The 21,348-nt window shown below is 37.9% G+C and overlaps 1 protein-coding gene across 2 annotated transcripts in view; it reads right to left on the reverse strand.

Annotated features, from left to right (window-relative positions):
* LOC150076224 (solute carrier family 35 member E3-like) overlaps positions 1-20,603 on the reverse strand; it is a 113,377-nt gene extending 92,774 nt beyond the window's left edge. For both annotated transcript variants that reach the window (XM_090387149.1, XM_090387148.1), the window contains exon 1: positions 20,049-20,603. In XM_090387149.1, coding sequence (XP_090243275.1) covers positions 20,049-20,444 — 396 coding nt within the window. In that variant the 5' untranslated portion in view covers positions 20,445-20,603. The remainder of the gene's footprint in view (positions 1-20,048) is intronic.
* Between the last annotated feature and the right edge of the window lie 745 nt (positions 20,604-21,348).

The following is a 21,348-nucleotide window of genomic DNA, read 5'->3' on the forward strand; positions in this document are numbered from 1 at the left end:
TTTTAAATTAAATTTAGACTAAAATCCTACCTCAAACAAGAGAAGCAAAGCAAAACGCTCAAATTAGCAGAAATGCTTTGGCTCAGGAGAGAAATGCTGATGGTAATTCTCTTGCAAATCACAGCTACATTCATTCTGCTAATCATGGCCTTTTTTTTGCACAGTTATCTGTGGTGAGACAATACAGCCAAAGGTGGCATCTTTGTGTGCTTTTAATGCAAAGAGTATGAGGAAATTAAGTGCCAATTCAATGTTTCTGATGGGATTATAAGAGACTTGAGGAACAGGGTTGATACCCTAGAATAAATTAAAAAGAGGTGACCCTTCAAGCTCAGTTGCCTAGAACTACCCTGGAGACAGAACTCGTGCAATACAGTAGATAACAAGATCCTCCACAGCACAGTGTACTGAATCTACATGGAGTCACTGTTGCTGGCAGCTCTCTTTTCAGGGAAAAATTCTTCGAACAAAGGTAGAATACTATCAGATTATGTCTGCCTGAGGCAATATCTGATGATGGAATGGCTATCATCTTTTAAGGGCATGTAACGTGATATTGTTGTACAGGTTAGTACTAATAATACTAAGTGTAAGAGGTCTGAGGATCTACTTAAAATGTACAGGACAATGATCAGAAAGTTAGCAAGTTAACACTGAGTTTGAAAGTGTCTGTAATTCTGATCAGACACAAGAGAAGGAATTACATGATGGGAGTCTTGTCAATCAATCCAGCACTGGAGACAATGCAAGCATCATGGAATAGGTAGTTCTCATCATAGTCTGCACTGGTTAACAGGAGAGAGTATTTTTACAGAGAGGGGACACACTTAAATAGAAGGGGTGAAAAAAAATATTTGCTGATGTTATCAAGAGCAGTGGGTCAGAAAACTACTAACCTTGGGGAGGTGGGATATACAGACTAAAAGATTAATAGCAGTGGCAGGCAGAGGTACACACAATTCTTGGACTGCTTGTATTGGAAAATGCAGCAGTTCAAGACCTTGCTACAGAAAGCAAGGTTTTGGGGATTTCAAGGCCTGTTGGGGTTCTCATGCAACAAACAAATACATGAGCTGTGTTAGGATTGCTAAAAGCAAAAAACAGGTGCATATACACTTGTCTATACGCTAAAGCCAAGAAAATAAATTTGATGAATTTAAAGTACTGGTTCTCATTAAATGCAGACATTGTAGGGATAGCAGAGATGTGGTGTCATTCGGACATAAGAATGCAGAGCCTGAATATGGGGAGTACAATGTGTACAGAAAATACAGGAAGGGTTATGCTCTTAGTTAAGGAGCACATAAAATCTAAGGCATCCAGCTGACACGGTTGGCCAGTGCAATGTTGAGTCAGTTCGTTATGACATAAGCACTGGGAAAACAAAAACGAGAGTAAGGGTGTGTTAGAGGGCTAATGACTGTGAGTATAAACAACTGCAAAAAACCAAATACAGAGGCTTGTAAATCAGAAATAACTTTTCAGATATTGACTGGAACTTGTGGTTGGCTACTCACACAGACAAGAGTAGCAAGACTATTTTGGAAAACTGTTTTCTACCACCAGCACGTTAGAAAGGAAATGAAAGAAAGCCGTACCCTTGATCAGATTATTAGTAGTGACTCTTCATCCATTAAGAATATGCCAGTACAAGAACCACTAGGTGGCAGTGGTCCACACAGTATTGATTTGGGATTTACTTAAGATATAACTACTGTCAAGGGCAAAGGGAAGGACTTTTGGTTTCATAAAGTTGATTACATTACCTCAGACAGATTTTAAAATCTATTTAAAATCAACTGAAGATGTTACAAACAGTGAATTATAAATGGGAAACATTTCAGAGAAGTAATAGCAGATGCTACCACAATTTTAAAAGACTGTTCAAGGCTTAGACATGGATGTCAATTGAATCTTTACAGAAGAAAAATACATGGGATGCATATAAATTATCAGGTCACTCAGAAGCCTATAATAAATATTATCTAGTCTGCAATCAAGTCACAAAGCAGGTTAGGCAAGCTAAGGCAGATTATGAGAATTCTCTGGAAATGAATACAAAGAAAATTAGCAAAACCTTCTTTCTTTATATAATCACTAGAAAGAAGGGGACGAATTAAATTGAATCACATAGCTACTAGATATGAAGATAATGATTTTAATGAATATAATAATGATTTCACTGTCAACAATCCTGCTCAAGTTGCTCAAAAAATGCATCTAGATTTACACTTAAGGAATTTTTTAATAGGGATCCAAAAAGTGTATTCTAAATGATTTTGTGATAACTGAGAGGAGAGTGAGCAAGAAATTGTTGAAGCTAAAAATAAAGAAAGTACCTGGGCTGGATGGGATTAATCCATTGGCATTAAGAAGGTAATAAGAAGAGGTAAACAACCCTTTAGCTATAATTATAAGGGAATATATGGATTCAGGGAGATCTATGTGGATTGGACATGTGAAAACCTAACACCAATTCCCAAAAAGATCAAAGGAAGACATGCTTAATTACTGACCTGTTAGCTTGACTTCTGTTCCAGCAAAAATAATTGAGTCTCTGGTTAACGATGTAGTACAGAAACAACTATACAGGAATGCAATTATATTGCAGTCAGTGCATGGATTTGTTAAGGGGCAATCTTGTCTGACCAATGTTGTCACATTAGACACTATGATGCAGTAACAAAGGAACTGCAAGTTAAAATTAATTTTGACATATACTTAAACGAGTTCAGGAAATATTTTTGATATTGTTGAATATAAAAAAACTTCTATAAAAATTGGAATAGTTTCATTAGGGACCAGTGGAGTTCCCAAAGATTCAATGTCGGGCCCATTGTTGTTTTCTATATTTATTAATGAAGGCACGTCAGGCTTAATGTCTTAGCATGCAGCTGATACGAAGGTTGACAGGGTGGTTAATGACAACAATCAGAGTATGCAAATGCACAATATCTATAAAAATGGCAGACTGGTAAAGAAGTGAAATTTAAAATTTCACTTCTTGGCCAATCTATTTCAATTGAAATTTAACATTGATAAGATTAAAATTTCAATATGAAAGATAATGCATATAGGTACCAGTAATCCCACAACAACATACAAACTATGTAGTACCACATGTAGTACCGCTAGGAGTAATTGTGCAGTCAGACATGAAGTTCACTGAGCAGTGGAGAAGGGCTGCTAAGATTGTTAGGCTTTTGTTAGTGATATAAAAGTAATTTTGTTAGCATTGATATTCCATTGCATAAGGCAATAGTAGGCCGTCTTCATACTGAACCCATGTCTGGAAGACTAATTTTAGGTAGAAAGTGGATCTGTTGAAATGGGTAAAGAAAATAGCAAGGAGATTAGGGAAGGGAACAAAAGGGTGTTATTATCAAGGGCACCCTTTTATTTAAAAGAAAGATTTCATTTCTGCAAACTGCAATGTCTAGAGACGAGACACCTGCAAGGAGATATGGTTGAGGTGTTTAAGGATAGAATAAGCTTAATGCTGATGACATCCTTCCTCTTGCTTAAACTACACACAAAGGAGCATAAATTCAAATTGAGGAGGGTTTAGCATTAGCATTAGTAGAGGCATTTGATGCAAGAAAGCAAGCTTATGCAGCATCAGCAAAAAAAAAAAAAACCACTTCCACTTCACCCCTCTGTTCGTTCAAAATACCTGTCCACCTGAGCCTTAAACTTATTTAGGTTATCAACCTCCACCACAAGGGATGGCAGTCTGTTCCACCAACCAACCACCCGCTGGCTAAAGGCAAATTTCCGCACGTCTATCCTACATCTGTCTTTCCTCAATTTGAATTTATGCCCTCTCAGGTGATTTTTCTGAGCTAGAGGAAGAATCCCATCAGCATTGAGCATGCTTAAACCATTCAAGGCTTTATACACCTCTATCAGATCACCTCGCTGGTGCCTAGTCTCCAGACACTGTAATTTGCAAAACTTAAGCCTTTCTTCGTAAGAGCACCCCTTTGTTCCATTCACTAATCTTGTTGCCCTTCTCTGTACTCGTTCCAGCAGCTCTACATCCTTCTTGAAATGAGGCCTCCAGACCTGTATACAGTACTCTAGGTGTGGCCTGACCATTGCCTTATACAATGGAATAATCACCTCCTTATCCCTGCTGGAAAAATTCCTGTATATCATTGACAATACTCCATGAGCTACTCTTGCAGCCCGTCTGCACTGCTCAGAGAACTTCATATCTGCCTGCACAATCACCCCCAAGTCCCTTTCATTCTCTACCACTGTCAGTGTAGTACCACAGAGTTGATACATTGCTCTGGGGTTGCTGTTTCCCATGTGTAGTACTTTACATTTGTCAATGTTAAACTTTATTTGCCACCTCTCAGCCCATCTGCTCAACCTTTCCAGATCCTGTTGCAGCAGCATAGTGTCAGTAGTGTCCTTGACAACCCTGCCAACCTTTGTATCATCTGCAAACTTGGACATTAAGCTTGATGCAGTAACATTTATAAATGATATCAATATATGATATCATTATCATTTATAATGATATTTATAAATGATATCAATATCATTTATAAATACAGAAAACAATAATGGACCCAACACTGAGCCCTGAGGGACTCCACTAATAACATTAGTCCACGATGAGCAGTGTCCATTGATTACCACTTTCTGTCTTCTCCCCCTCAACCACCCCTTTATCCATAGCAGCAATTTGCCTCCAATGTCACACTGCTCCAATTTGTGTAGCAGTCTTCCATGTGCAACAGTATGGAAGTATGGGTTGCAGAATAAATGTGCAGAAATGTGACCAGCCAATGGTAGTTGATAGTTGGAACAAACTTCCAATCTGGTGTTGTGAAAGTAGGTAGTTTAAATAAATTCAAGGAAGAACCAGACAAACTATTAGAGGGGGATGGACAAGTGATATGGGAAATGTTTTTATTTTTTGTATTTTTTTGGCTGATGCTGTATAAGTATGCTTTCTTGCATTATTTGTCACTACTAATACTAAATTCATGTATTATTGATAAATCCTAGAATTCTGAAATGAATCAGAATGGCTGTTCCAAATTTACTGAAATTTCTGGAGAGGAGGCTCCAGAACCTATACTATAAATCTGGGTATTGATCTTTTCTTTTTTTACCCTCTCAAGTAATATTATTATTATTATTAGCCATATGGTGCAAGGAAGCCTGAGACTTATGCTGCACAAAAAAATTCCTGAGTTACCCTGAGAGAGAGAGAGAGAAGTAGAAAGGAATTAGAACATAAAGGTGGCTCTAAGAGTGAAGTGGTAACTACCAACTGGTCAATCTGATTTCAATGGTAGAGGAAATCATGCAGGCTGATTTTTCCTACCACTTCTTCAGGATAACTTGGACAAGCTTCAAGGGTGGTCAGAAAAGTGATAAGCTATGTTTCAATACAGCAAAATTCAAGGTATTGCACTGGGCAATAGCAACCCCAAAATAACTACGCACCTGGTGGGGTTGAACTAAAAGCAACAGAGGAAGAAAGATTTGAGAGTTATGGTACAGTCAGACACAAAGTTCTCCAAGCAGCTAAAACTAGCAGCAAGGAGAGCCCATTGTGTTGAATGGTGTCCTTTTTACGATTTATTATACATTTGCTTGTGGAGATAGGGAGTTCGTCATAATACCACTGCATAGGACAACTGTAAGCACACTTCATTACTGCATCCAGATATGGAAAGTGGACCTAAAAAAAAACAGTATTGCAAAAAAGTCCAAAGATGGGCAATGTTTGTTGTTTGTTAGTTATTTGGTTTTTAGGAGCATTAGCAACTAAGGCCATATTGCTCCGGGGATATGCGGTGGTCATTCCCTGACCTTTCTGCAACCTCCGTTATTTGGTGGTCACGGGCTCGAACCCCTGTCTAATCAAGAAGTGTGTGCTACGTGCTACTGCTCCTGCCCACCTGGCTATGGAGGAGGCATGGGCAATGTACATGGTTAGGTCATCTAAGGGGCATCCATTTCAGGAAAGTCTTTAAATATATGGGCTGCAAAGCTTGGAAACTAGACTCCTCAGAAGAGATTTTATTGAGGTGTATAAGGCTCACAGAAGAGAAAGTAAAATGAAAAAGGGTGAAACTTTCACTGTTATGATTCCAGAACTAGGGTCAATAAATTCAAATTACAGGGAGAGAAGTTTAGTCTGGATTGAAAAATTCTTTTAGCCAGAAAGTTATTATTAGAATAATAACTAGATGGTAGCTCAGGAAAATTAAAAGCTTGGCTGGACAGATAATCACATGAGGAGGGAGTCAAATAGGTAGTTTATTATTTTTTGGCTGGTATAGCAAAAGCCCAGAACTTTCTTGCAACATATGGCTGATACCAATACAGTTAGGGCTAATACTAATACAGCTAGTAATGCCTATTTTCACTACATTTTAGAGAAATAGTGTACTGACACTATTTCTCTAAACTAGTCTGATAAAACTTCATAATGTTTAGGTCTACATGGTAATTTAGGGCTAGAGCTTCAGGTTACGAAAGAAGTTAACTTATGTACAAGTTAGTGCAATAGCATCATTTCTATATTTTAAGTAGCCAACTACTTAAGTAGTTACGAATTGGCATCATTTAAGTGTATCTCATATTGTGAATACCTTCATGAATTACCATGATATTGCACTACCTCGAATAAGTAACGCTTCACCATAGGAGAAGCATTACTTATTCAAGGAGTTATACATACTGTGGAATTATACTTCACAACTGGGCTGTCATCATTGCAACACCAAGGTACCTGCCCATCCACTGATGAGGAGCCAATAAGCTATAAAACAATGCCATATGGGTGGTGGTATCTGCCAAGAATAAGTAACAATACTCATGAAGGTATTCACAATATGAGATATACTTAAATGATGCCAATTCGTAACTACTTTAGTTGGCTATGTACAGAAATGATGCTATTGCACAAACTTGTATGTATGTTTAGGTCTAGCAATATTCAATGTGCTCTTACATTAATTCATTGGCAGTTAAACTTATACAAATTATATAATCTGAAGATCATTTCAATGCTATCAATAAGAATTCTTGGAATTTTTAATACATCTTGATATAACAAATCCTCACATCTTGGGATGTTTCTACTGATGTCATCCACTGACCTAATAGGATGCATTGCATTGCCTTGTGGCTGAACAGAAGTCACTCTTAACTATTGGATGAAGCGTGAATGTTGAAAATGGAGATCTCCTGTGGTGAAGTAGGTATGTATGAAGCTTGCTGTGACAAGCCATGGATGATGATTTTGAGTGATACATTCTGCTGAACATTGTACTTTTGTTTACTGCAAAGTAAACTTAAGCATTAACTTCTTTATCCTTGTAATAGAATGTCAATGCCAAACTTTAAAGCAAGAACAAGAGTCAGATACTGTTACTATTGTTTCACTGGTACCTAAGCTTATGTGGTCCCTCATATTATGCAGACCTTGTGGTAAACCTTGTGGTTCATCAAGAGACCAAACAGTATCTGCTCAGTTCCTAGTGCCAACTGGGTTGCTACAATGCAGTCTTGTGCTGCATGATTAGGGTGCACAGTCCACAGAGTTTATGCCGAGTTAAAATGGAAATGGAAATGTCTGAAGTAAACATTGTAAAATCCTAGAGAATGGAGAGCTTCATTGGTAGAAGTAGACAGGATGATGTATGCTGTTCCCTGTTTTCAGATGGGTGTCCACTTCCATTTTCTCCTCGTTGACATTCTTAAGTAGCTACGAATTGGCATCACTTAAGTGTATCTCTGTGGATCCCAAGTGTGTGCAGTTTCTAGATTTGCACAGGCCTGAGTAAAATTGCAGCTCCTTGCAATGCATCTCAATGACATTTAATCTTGAATTGTTGTTGTTGTTTGGTTTTTAGGAGCATTAGCAACTAAGGCCATATTGCTCCGGGATATGCGGTGATCATTCCCTGACCTTTCCGCATCCTCCGTATTTGGTGGTGACGGGCTCGAACCCCGGTCTAATCAAGAAGCGTGTGCTACGCACTGCTGCTCCTTCCCACCTGGCTACGGAGGCGCCTCTTGAATTGTGTGCAGTTCCTAATGCTGTATGGGTTTAAGCAGATTCACAGCTTCTTGTACTACATCCTGGAAATTCTATTTAAGTCCTCTAACACAAGATTGCTGTAAAAGTCAGGCCTCTGTGGTTCCTTATGCTGTTCCCTGGTTCTCCTTGTGGTGTTAACCTGATGCTTCAATGTGCTATTCAAGACTTGGCTGACTAAAGTAGCAGGCACTAAACTTGGCAGGCACTACACTGATGCCAAAATCACATCCCATTAGTGGTTGTTTTTATGGGGGTTTGATGGTGCATAAGCTACTTTGGCTATAATGCTCCCACTAGTTGTATTCTGACATTTTGCCATGTTATGTTCCCATGGGGCACAGGGTGGGATCTGTTATCAGTACACAGTTTTGATATGATAACAGTTGACTGCCTACCTCTACAGGCAAGGACAGAAACTAGTGTGTAGCATATTCTGCTATACTAATGAGTGAGGCCAATCACTCAACACAGACAACATAACCTAACACCACACTATACAAACACACACACACCACTGCACCAATCATCTATGCAGGTACAGTATCTTCACATACACATTGTGGGATTGCCATAGTCTGGCTGAGGACTACTTCCACATAAGAAATTATAATTTCTTCCACATAAGAAATTATAAAAAATAACTTTCAAAAAATATTTTCCTTGGTTTCTCTATTGAAAATTCATGATATCTAATGGGGGTAAAACTAACCTATAAGTACCAATGAATTTTCATAGGAGCTATTGAGTTAACTGCGAGTTATCTAAAAGTCTTGCTTCAAGTACTGATGTCACTGACGACCAAATTTTGCTATCTGCAATTAACAGAATCTTCTTAGTCACAAAACTAACAACTTCAAGTGCCCATTTCAAAATGCCTTATCCAGCATATAGAATTACAGGATAGTGACTGTTAACTCTTAAGAATTAATCTCAGTGTTTCACACCATCATGTTCTCTGATAGCAAATTCACTAACCACATTAAAAACACAAATTAAAAGAGCACCACAGATGTTTGCTGTTCTGCATTTTCACATCATGATGTCTCATTTATAATTTGGGCTTTATAAATTTATGTTTAGCACTTGTTTAAATTGTGCATTATGATGTAGAGCAAACATCTTATCAAAGATACTGACCTGCTTCTGGGTGTCGAAAGATAATTCACCCACAGGATTCTGGGCTTGCTCATCTCAGTTACCTTGCTTGGTTCAGCCTTCTTGATCTGGAATCCCTGGAGAAAAGGCAAATCAAACAAGATATCACTGATGCCTACAATACATCAAGGGTATACAAACAGTTATACAAACAGCAGTAGTAGTAGTACCAGCAGCAACATAGCTTATCAACACTACTAGCTGATATGCCATGCCATCTGCCTAAGGCAAAATTATCAGGGCACACTAGCTGACATGCCATCTGCCTAAGGAAAAATTATCATAGCACACTAGCTGACATGCCATCTGCCTAAGGCAAAATTATCATAGCACACTAGCTGACATGCCATCTGCCTAAGGCAAAATTACCAGAGCACACTAGCTGATATGCCATGCCATCTGCCTAAGGCAAAATTATCAGAGCACATTGGTTGATCAAGTAGTCCTTAAAAGTTCAAACAAATTTGTTTTCCAACAGATTCAAATTTCCAGCAGCATCAAAATGATACAAAAGTGAGTGAGTAAGCACTTTCCTATCCTATCTAAGAATCTGCAAGTCAAACCAAATTATCTCTGTGATGATGCAATATTCTGGTGTTCCCATCTCTAATTTTTTGTGATTACTCAGTGTAATATTCCTCAACGTTCAGCTGAGAGTCATAATTTCGTATTTGCCTTGTTTGTTTGTTATTTGTTTTTTAGGAGCATTAGCAATTAAGGCCATATTGCTCCGGGGATATGCTTGGTTATTCCCTAACCTTTCCACATCCTCCGTATTTGGTAGTCACGGGCTCAAACCCTGGCCTAAATCAAAAAGCGTGTGCTATGCACTGCTTCTCCAGCCCACATGGCTACAGAGGCCATCTGCCTAAGGCAAAATTATCAGAGCACACTAGCTGATATGCCATGCCATATTTGACTTGTGATCAAGGAGCAAATGCGATTTTTTTGAAGGATGATTGTCTGCATAACTTTAAAATTTCTGATTTTAAATGAAACATACACAAAAAAACATGTAAATGAAACACACACAAAAAAAAATTTCAAGCAGTCTGGAATGCATCAATTTTTTTTAAAGTTGTAACTAATAAAGTCTGATTTTTTTTGTAGTGTTAAACATTACAGTTTATTAGACAGCAATGTTAATAATATAAACAACAGGACTTGCTCTGTATAAGTGAGATGCCTTAAAACTTATTATATTCAATTTAAAATCAAATGCTAAAATTAATTTTTTGATTAAAAAAACCTGAATCCGACTGTCAGTCGGATTCAGGTTTTTTGAATATTATTAATTATTATTAAAATTCACACAAGCAACCTTCAACCCTTTCCCCATCTCTTCCATCATGCAGTATGACTGATGACTTTTGAGGTTATGATGGACATCATGACGAAACCCAATCTTCCTTACATTTCGAGGGTACAGCTCTAAAACGGTGTTTGCAGGCTGGCCTCTAGTAAGTACACCGGACCGAACCTATTGGTAACTCTTTAGGAGGCTTCCAGATCAGCTAGTCTATAATCTTGCAACCTCTACTCTGCCAGACAGAGACTGGAAGGAGTCCGAGTAGTGTGTGTATAACGGGGAACACATTGTCGAGACCACGTTATGTCAAGGATCTGGGTATATGTTTACCATTTGTACGCCATATCCCAAAATTTCATTACTTCATACAGCATGTCCCCTCCCACTTTTTCTTACTATCGAATACACCACGAATTGTCAAACTAATAGAGAAAACTTATCGGCGAAAAGATCTAAACCTCCCAAACACTTCCTAGTTCATTTCACAAATATATGTGGTCTCAATTCTAATCTCAACGATGTCCATTTCCACTTGCAGTATGCCAAACCCGATGTACTTTTTCTGACAGAATCTCAGTTATCAGTTGATTCGACCACTGTTCATCTCAGTTGCCCAAATTATTCGCTCTATGATTCCTTTCACCTCAAAGGTGGTACTTGTGCATATGTTCATTCCGATATTCCCTGTCAGAGAATTGGTAATTTGGAATCTCCTCATTTCGATCTTCTCTAGCTTAAAATCTTTCTACCTCATTGTGTCAAATACATCTGCTGTCTCTACCGTTCTCCCAACTCCACTAATCACTTGGAGCTCTTTGACTTCCTCTCTTTGCAACTTGATTTTCTCCAGTCCAACTTTCCTAAGAGTGAGATAATTTTCCTTGGTTATTTTAATGTTCACAACTCCAGCGGGCTTCCATTGTCTGGTCACACCAACCCAACTGGTTGAGATGCTGAGGGTTTTGCAATTACTAATGACCTTGCACAGATTGTTCATTTACCTACAAGAATACCGGAAAATCCTAAACATCCAGCCAACACGCCTTGATCTTTTTCTCACAAACAACCCTTCTAAGTACACAGTCGAAGTGAGTAGTCCTTTAGGCACCTCAGATCACAGCTTGGTGATTGTCTCTTCTCCAACGGAACCTTTATCTCGTGGCTATTCCCAACCTCGTATTGTGGGATGGGATGACCTGCGAGATTTTTCTTCTTTTCCTTGGTCGAATTACTGTTTCAAAACTTCTGATGTCAGCGTTTTCTCAGATCGTGCACAAGCAACCTTCAACCCTGTCAGTGAAATTATTCTTGTAGGAATGGAATCCTTTATTCCATACTCCACTTTAAAATCTCATCCTTTATCTAAACCTTGGTTTTCCAATAAATGTGCTAAGGCTGTTCATGAAAAGAACGTTGCATATCGTAATTGGCTTGTTTCCAATTCTTCAGTTTCATTTTCTATCTACACCAAAGCTCACAACAATTGTAAAGCAGTTATTAATCAGTCCAAACTAGATTTTGAACAGGCTAGGAGTAGAAAACTTTTTGCCCTTCTCTGCTCCCACCTCTGTCAAAACCAGATGGTTCTGTTGTCACTTCAGCCAAGGATAAAGCTGACCTGCTAGCAGCCCATTTTTCTTCCAAGTCCTATATCAATGATCTTGGTAAAACACCTTCCACCATTCCCAACACACTCCATTCAATGCCTCCTGTGGTCTTCCGTCAAAAGGATGTCAGAACGATTTTGACGAATCTTGATGCTAAAGCTCCAGGTCCCGATGGTATTTCTCCACTTGTTCTCAAAACATGTGATCCTGAACTGACTCCTATTCTTTGCCACCTTTTTTCACTTCCTTATTCCAAAGGTGTTTTTCCTTCTGCTTGGAAATTTGCTCATATCCAGCCAGTTCCTCAAGGATGACATATCCCTCCCATCAAATTATCGTCCCATTGCAACTACTTCTACTCTTTCTAAAGTAATGGAGAAATCAATTAACCACCAACTCTTAAACTACCTAGAAACCTTCCATCTGATCAATGATCGCCAGTATGGATTCCGTCAGTGTCGATCTACTGGAGATATTTTGGCTTATGTTACCCATTTATGGACAAATTCAATGGAAGAGTTCAAGGAAACACAAGCAGTTGCTCTTGACATCTCAAAGGCTTTCCATCGTATTTGGCATAAAGGTCTCCTAAACAAACTTCCATCTTATGGTTTGCCAACTGTTTTTTGCAAATTGTTATCCAGTTTTCTCTCTGATCACTCACTGAGGGTGATGGTAGATGGCTCTCTGTCTTCTAACTTCTCCACTAATGCTGGTGTCTCCCTAGGTTCAGTTCTTTCTCCCACCCTTTTCCTCTTGTATATTAATGACCTTCTTCCATTGACTGGAAATCCTATCCATAGTTTTGCCGATGATAGCACTTTGCATTCCACGTTCCATTTTGAGAAACCTTATCCTATTCAATCAACTTCAATTTCTCGAAAATCCACTACCAATTCTTTAAATAACAATATCCAGGTAATTCTCCAGTGGGACAAAGACAACTTAGTTGATTTAAATCCATCAAAAAATCAGTCTTGTCTTATATCTCACAAAAAGGATTCTTCTGCTCCTATGCTTATCTTTGGTGACACTCCGATTTCTAGGCAAAATGATATATCTCTTTTGGGGATTACCCTGATTTCTAATCTCTCTTGGCATAAGCACATTACAAATATTGCTTCCTCTGCATCTAAAAAACTTGGTTTTCTCTTTCGCTCTCAGCGTTACTTTTCTTCCAAACAACTGTTCACTCTGTACAAATCGCAAATCCGCCCTACCATGGAATATTGTTCCCATATCTAGAGTAGTGCCCCCAAAACCTCTCTCAGGCTTCTTGATTACGTTCAGAAGAGGGTAGTTAGGTTAATTAATGATTCATCTCTAACAGAGTCTCTCCACTCTGTTTCATAGACACTGTTTCTGTTGCATGCCTTTTCTACAGATACTTCCATGGGCACTGTTCTTCTGAATTGGCTTCTCTAATTCCCACTCTCTCTTTCAAAACAGTCCGAACACATGCCGCCACCAGCCAACATCCATTTACTGTCCAACTTCAAACTCACAGAACCAACATTTTTATCTTCCTCGCTTATTCATTCAACTTCCAATTTCTGGAACAACCTTCCTTCGTACATATTTCCTGAAAATTACAGTCTACAGAAGTTCAAGCCCAATGTCAACAAATATCTTCTTTCATCTTCTCAACCTCCAACCGAAGCACGGTACTAAGTACTATAGGTTCTAATACCTCTCGTGTTTAAGGTTTTCATAAAAAAAAAGAAGAAAAAAAAAGCAAATGATGCAAGAAAGTAAAAGTTTATGTAATATGTTTAAAGAAAGGTGCTGTAAATACTGACACAAAATAAAATTTTATTAAAAAATTATTTTATACCTATTTTATTTTGACTATTTATTCTAATCAAACTTCTTTTAATATCACTGTTTACAACAATTTCCTTACAGTATCTAACTAAACCTTTCTCCACTCCAACCACACAAAGAAAGACTCATTTACAGGTCAGCAATCACAAGCCAGAAAAAAAAAAATTTACCAGGCCAGCCAAAACACATAGCACCAAACTACAGGTATTCTCAGTAGGTGGAGGTAGTTTAAATGCCGATGGCATCCTTACTCTTTCTCAGATTACAAATAAGGGAATGCATCGATTAGAATCTGGATGATGAGATCTTACATTTGGTCAGTTTTGTTTATGGTGCCGATACATGGACACTGAAAAAACTAGAAGCATTTGAAATATGGACGTACAGAAGAATATTGAAGATACCATAGACAGCAAGGGTGACTAATAAGAGTGTCCTGCAGAAAATTGGAAAAACCCGTGAATTGCTGAAGGACATAAAGAAAAGAAAATCTCCGTATCTTGGACACCTGATGTGGAACAATAAATATGTAATTCCATGGCTAATTATTGAGGGGAGAATGGAAGGAAGAAGAAAGCCAGGGAGAAGACACACATTGTGGCTAGATAACATCAAAAATTGGACAGGCTGAATGTGAAGCAGCTGTTCAGGGCTACAAGAGACCGAGAGACATTTGCCATGGTTGTGGCTGACCTCCGTTGGGAGATAGCACAAGGAGAAGAAGAAATTTTTGTATATAACGCAATTCAATATGGAACTTCAGTGGAATATTCGATGACCTCAAAGTCTTTGGTGTGTCAATGGACGGAAAGTTCACAAAATATTGTTGTTTCCTATGCGACAACTGTTCTACCACTGACTTATTATCACATCGGACATGACTGGCCTCAAAGAAGCACACGAGCCAGGAATGAGTAGTATGCAATATATTCCAATGAATATTTTCCTTCCACCTCTCCACATTAAACTTAACCTAATGAAGGATTTTATGAAAGCAAAGGGTAAAATAAATTCTAGAGGATTTCAATATTTAAGCAAGAACCCAGCGGCTCACATCTGGTGAGTATGGGCTTGGCACACCCCGGGTGCTGAGCTGGATATCATTATTCTTCTATTTCTTGGTGATTCCCTTCTACTTCTCTCTCAGGGTAATTCAGAATTTTTTTTTTTTTTTTTTTTTTTGGCTGGTGCAGCATAAGCCTCAGGCTTCCTTGCACCATATGGCTAATAATAATAATAAGAAGAAATTTCCAAAGATCAGTCCTCAAAAGTGAAAGAGGGAATCCTTGTGGGGCCTCAAATCCTGCAGGATCAAAGCTATGAAAAATGCCTTTATGTAATAAAACTAAAAGCATGGCAGGCTTTCATATGGCTTTGTAAGAAACATTTTGGGTAACCAAAGATCCACATATAAAGATGAAGTTTAGAAACTGCTCGACAAACTAAAGAAATGGAATGTCACATGTCACCGAAACTTCTTTTCTCATGTTCACATTTAAGCTTCTTTCCCAAAAACCTTGTCATGATGAGGAAATGATTCCATAAAGATATGACGTCAATGGAAAATTACTACCAAGGTTTATGGAAAAAATGTATGTTGGCAGACTACTGTTCGATGTTGTTGATTAGTTTTTTGGTTATTTGCAGTTTTATGGAATATTGGCAACTAAGGCCAACATAATGTGGCAAGTCAAGGCTGGATGTTGTACTGTGACATTCTGGACAAGTGTACCAAAGTAAATCATGTACATGACATTTTTTAAATTGCACATACCTTTTTTTTTTCACAATAGTATACTATACTATTTTAACTATGCATATAATATGTATCAGAAAAAGAGATAAAAAATATAATTGTAATAGTCTCGTAAGCGTTTAAATCTCTGTTTTAAAAAAAAAATCATTTGGTTGACCAGTGTTATTAGAGTGGAAGGATTGATGTTGTAGGTAACTGGTTGTTTTTTTTCTTTTTTTTCTGATACTTTATAAGCTTCTTTGCCACTGCTAAACTAATAACCCCTTCTTCTTCCCTATATCTCTTTGCTTCTATTTAACTAACTCATCTTGCATGGCAAACATATATTTCTACTAGTTTTAAACGACATTATATGTAATATTACATACATGCAAAATATTACATATATGCAATATTTCTGATAGTCAAAGGGTGTTCTTATATTAACCAATACAGGAGAAAAACAGAATCAAATAAAAATAAGCCTGTACGACACAGAAGAAAGTCTTTAACATGTTTATATACATGTTTAACAATATAATCAGAATTTTTAATATAAAATAAAGGCCACTTCAAAATTTGGTATAAGGAATAACACTGCCCTTCAGGACCATGCAAAGGAAAAGGGATACAATGAATGAAAAGCATCCGGGATCCTCATGTCTCCAAAAAGCCATTTGAGGAACCTTTTGTGTAAAGCCCAGCTTAACTCTACTCTTCTGTGTACTGTTGTGAAAAACAACAAAGAGTTCTTTGCTTATGTAAAAACTAGAAGGAAGAAGATGAATCAGGTTGGTCCACTTAATATAGATGGTTCAACTGTTGATGATCCTGCTCAGGTAGCTAACAAACTAAATGAATATTTTGCATCTACATTCACACATGAGGAGTTATTCAGGGAGGGGAATGCTAGAGGTGTATTCAACTCTGGCAGAAAAGCTAGATAATCTTGTAATAATTGAGAGTAAAGTGTAGGAGAAATTGTTGAAGATAAACATAAGAAAGGCACCTCGGGTGGATGGAATCTATCCAGTTATATTAAAGGAGGCGGCCAAGGAAGTAAGCAAACCCTTAGCCATAATTATGAGAGCTTCCCTGGAATAAGGGGAGGTACCCATGGACTGGAGATGTGCAAATGTGACCCCAATCCACAAAGGAGGATCAAAGGGAGACAAGTAATTACAGACCTGTTAGTTTAACTTCTGTTCCAGGGAAATTAATGGAGGCACTGGTTAAAGAAGCACTGCAGGATTATCTAGACAAGACTTCAGTTATAGCTCGGACACAGCATGGGTTTGTTAAGGGGAAGACTTGACTGACAAATTTGATTGGATACTATGATGTAGTCACAAAGGAACTGGATGCAAAGAATAACTTTGATATCATATATTTGGATCTTAGAAAGATCCAAACAAATTGGAGCAGTGTGGCATTGGAGGCAAATTGCTGCTATGGATAAAGGGATGGTTGAGGGGGAGAAGACAGAGAGTGGTAATCAATGGACACTGCTCTTCATGGCCTAATGTTATTAGTGGAGTTCCTCAGGGTTCAGAGTTGGGTCCTTTGTTTTCTGTATTTATAAATGATACTGATGATGGTATATATCAGACTTAATGTCCACGTTTACAGACAATATGAAGGTTGGCAGGGTTGTTAATGACAATAATGACAGTACACTGCTGCAACAGGATCTAGAAAAGTTGAGCAGATGGGCTGAGAGGTGGCAAATGAAGTTTAACATTGACAAATGTAAAATACTACATACAGGAAGCAGTTATCCCAGAGTAATGTATCAACTCTGTGGTACCACACTGACAGTGGTAGAGAATAAAAAGGACCTGGGGGTATTTGTGCAGGCAGATATGAAGTTTTCTGAGCAGTGAAGACAGTCTGCAAGAGTAGTTCATAGTGTCTTGTCAATGATATATAGGAATTTTTCTAGCAGGGATAAGGAGGTGATTATTCCCTTGTATAAGGCAATGGTCAGGCCACACCTAGAGTACTGTATACAGGTCTGGAGGCCTCATTTCAAGAAGGATGTAGAGCTGCTGGAACGAGTACAGAGAAGGGCAACAAGATTAGTGAATGGAACAAAGGGGTGCTCTTACGAAGAAAGGCTTAAGTTTTGCAAATTACAGTGTCTGGAGACTAGGCACCTGATTGAGGTGTATAAAGCCCTGAATGGTTTGAGCATGCTCAATGCGGATGGGATTCTTCCTCTTGCTCAGAATAATACCTGAGAGGGCATAAATTCAAATTGAGGAAAGACGGTTGTAGGAAAAATGTGCGGAAATTTGCCTTTAGCCAGCATGTGGCTCATTGCTGGAACAAACTTCCGTCTGTCATTGTAGAAGTTGATAGCATAAATAGATTCAAGGCAGAACTTGACAAACTTTTGGACCAAGTGGATGGGTGAAATAAGAGGAGGGGGTTGCCTGATGCTATATAAGCTTGCTTTCTTGCATCATGTGTCTTTGCTAATGCTAGTTCCATCAGGGCTCTACACAAAAGGGGTCTCAAAGTGTTCATCAAAAAGTTATAGTTCTAACAAAAAAAAGGTAAGGGGATGGATCATAATGCTGAAACCAACCCCTGATCCCTATTTTGCACAGTCGTACTTCACAAAATTAGCTTCCATTCACATTAAGATCATCACATTTGGAGGGGTAGTTTGTAAAGTATTAGTATTCTCCAATTTGTATAGCAGTCTTTCAAGACTTTCAGAAATCTAAGTATATAATATTACTTCAAAATTACTTTTTTGCATGTAGTTCCTTACTGGATAATAGTAATTAATAATATTAGCAAGACAAGATCGTCTCTTTAAAAATCCATTTTGTTACTGCAGTATAACTGCATTCCTATCTATGGTCCTGTATTACATCTTTAACCAGTGGCTCCCTTACTTTCCTTTGACAAAAGTCAAGCTAATGGGCTTAATTACTCATGTTACCCTCTGAATCCTTACGAATAGGGGAAACATTTACATATATCCAATTGATTGATTTGGTAGTTGTTGGCGCATCGGCTTCTGTGGCCATATTACACCTCCCAAGGTTTTTGCAGTACTTTGATCCAAGCCCGAGGCAGGAATCAAATCCGCGACCTTTGGGTTGCCAGGCAGGTACTTGACCCACTCGGCTAGCCCGGTCTGCTATCTCCAATTCATAGGGACTTTTCCTGAATATAAAAATGCTCTCATAATTATTGCTACATGTTTACTTACCTCTTTCATTGCTTCTTGAAAGATATAACTGGATAGACTCCATCAGTGGAACAATATTTCTTCCACTTCAATTATTCCAAAATCATTTAGCTACTGTATATTTAGTATAATTTTGGTATACCCATCCCTAAACACTTCTTCATGCACAAATGTAGATACAAAATATTTATCAGGTTATTAGCAACCAGAACAGGTTCAGCTCTGCATAAAGCTCTTTATTTGCACTGACCAAATATTCCTCATAATCTGCTTTAGCCTGCCCACAGAGTAGTAAGATATCTTACTACTCTGTGAGCCTGCCCTTTGTGACTTGATTGCAAACTAGTTTGCACTTAGTATGTTTGTGTTTCCTGCTGATTTATAATGATCCCATGCATTTTTTCTCTATCACTAGTCTCACCTAATGATAGAGAAATGCACCTGAATCACAATATAACCTATTCGGGATCAAAATACAAACATAACGAATACGGACTTCTGATGCACCCTGTACGAACGAAACAAAACAAAAGAATCGAACTAAAAATAAAAATATCAGTCATTAGGGAATTAAGTTTTAATTAATTCTTACCAATGTAAATTTGATCCATCAGTGGAACAATATTTCTTCCACTTCAATTATTCCAAAATCATTTAGCTACTGTATATTCAGTATAATTTTGGTATACCCATCCCTAAACACTTCTTCATGCACAAATGTAGATACAAAATATTTATCAGGTTATTAGCAACCAGAACAGGTTCAGCTCTGCATAAAGCTCTTTATTTGCACTGACCAAATATTCCTCATAATCTGCTTTAGCCTGCCCACAGAGTAGTAAGATATCTTACTACTCTGTGAGCCTGCCCTTTGTGACTTGATTGCAAACTAGTTTGCACTTAGTATGTTTGTGTTTCCTGCTGATTTATAATGATCCCATGCATTTTTTCTCTATCACTAGTCTCACCTAATGATAGAGAAATGCACCTGAATCACAATATAACCTATTCGGGATCAAAATACAAACATAACGAATACGGACTTCTGATGCACCCTGTACGAACGAAACAAAACAAAAGAATCGAACTAAAAATAAAAATATCAGTCATTAGGGAATTAAGTTTTAATTAATTCTTACCAATGTAAATTTGATTTTAAAGGAAAAATGCTTTTCATAAAAGTAAGTCTGAATTATCATTATGCATGGCATTGTCATAGTTTTCAAGATCTGGTAGGTTCCAACAGTGTTACTTCCTAATGATAAATTAGTGAACACCACAAAGCCACAAAACGTCAATGCAAGAGGTATCAAGTGTAATACAGGCAATTTTTTCACTTGAAAGACTTCAAGTCGAAGGCATATTAGCAACCCAACGAAAGTCATAAAAAAATGAATAAATGTCATTGTCACGTTTGGAAATCCAATCATAACGTACACCCATTTATTCAGTAATACAATAATTATTGCTAAACACAAGTTAAATCCCAGACAAAATGTTGTAAATGCGCGACTCGGTCCTCCTTTGGTAATCATCTTGTTTTATCATTTCAAGAAGTTCAACTTAATGCTTTCAAAATACATAATAATCGGGTTCACAAAGCCTGCCGACCAGAGCAACACATGTTTCAAGCAAAAATGAAAATTCTAAAATAAGCCACTACATACGCACGGATTACTTGGTATAAACTGTGCTCTAAGTAATTCACAGAGTAGTAACTCCGGGCAGTAATCTGTGCTACATACTACACTTCCAAAACGTTAAGCAACACATAAATTCAAAACTTTAAAATAAAATAAAAATAAAAATAAAAATAAAACTGAAAGAAACTGAGTTATCACATCAACAGACAGACAGTTATATAAATTTATAAAATAACAGAACGTATTAAAAATCCATCTGTTTTCCAAATATATAAACTAAAAATATATAAAACAATATTGTTATATGTAATTATAGGCAGGGTTGACCCCAGAATTTCCGAACTGTAATAACCAAAGCAGTATTCCGGTTGTTGTTGTTGTTGTTATTATTATTATTATAATTAGCCATATGGTGCAAGGAAGCTTGAGGCTTTTGCTGCACCAGCCAAAAAAAAAAAATTCTGAGTTACCCCTGAGAGAGAGAGGGGGGGTCAGAAATAGAAGGGATTCACCAAGAAAGAGAAGAATGATGACCAGCTCAGGACCCTGGGTGTGCCAAGCCCATACTCACCAGATGTGAGCCCCTGGGGTAACGTTGTTGTTGTAGGCCTTAAAGAGCATTGGCGACTAAGGCCATATTACTCCGAGTATACTGTCTGTAAATTGTGTATTTTCTGTGGTCGATTTTTTTGTTTGCTGAACGAAAAACCCGAGTCTCGGGGAAAGTCTGCAGGTGTAGCATAGTGTTATCGTCACCGCTCTCCCCACACCGAGTGGAAAAAGCCTGGGTTCGAAT

This window comes from Mastigoproctus giganteus, chromosome 13 (genome assembly GCF_048544385.1).
Source record: "Mastigoproctus giganteus isolate SK-2022 chromosome 13, ASM4854438v1, whole genome shotgun sequence".
NCBI lineage: Eukaryota > Metazoa > Arthropoda > Arachnida > Uropygi > Thelyphonidae > Mastigoproctus > Mastigoproctus giganteus.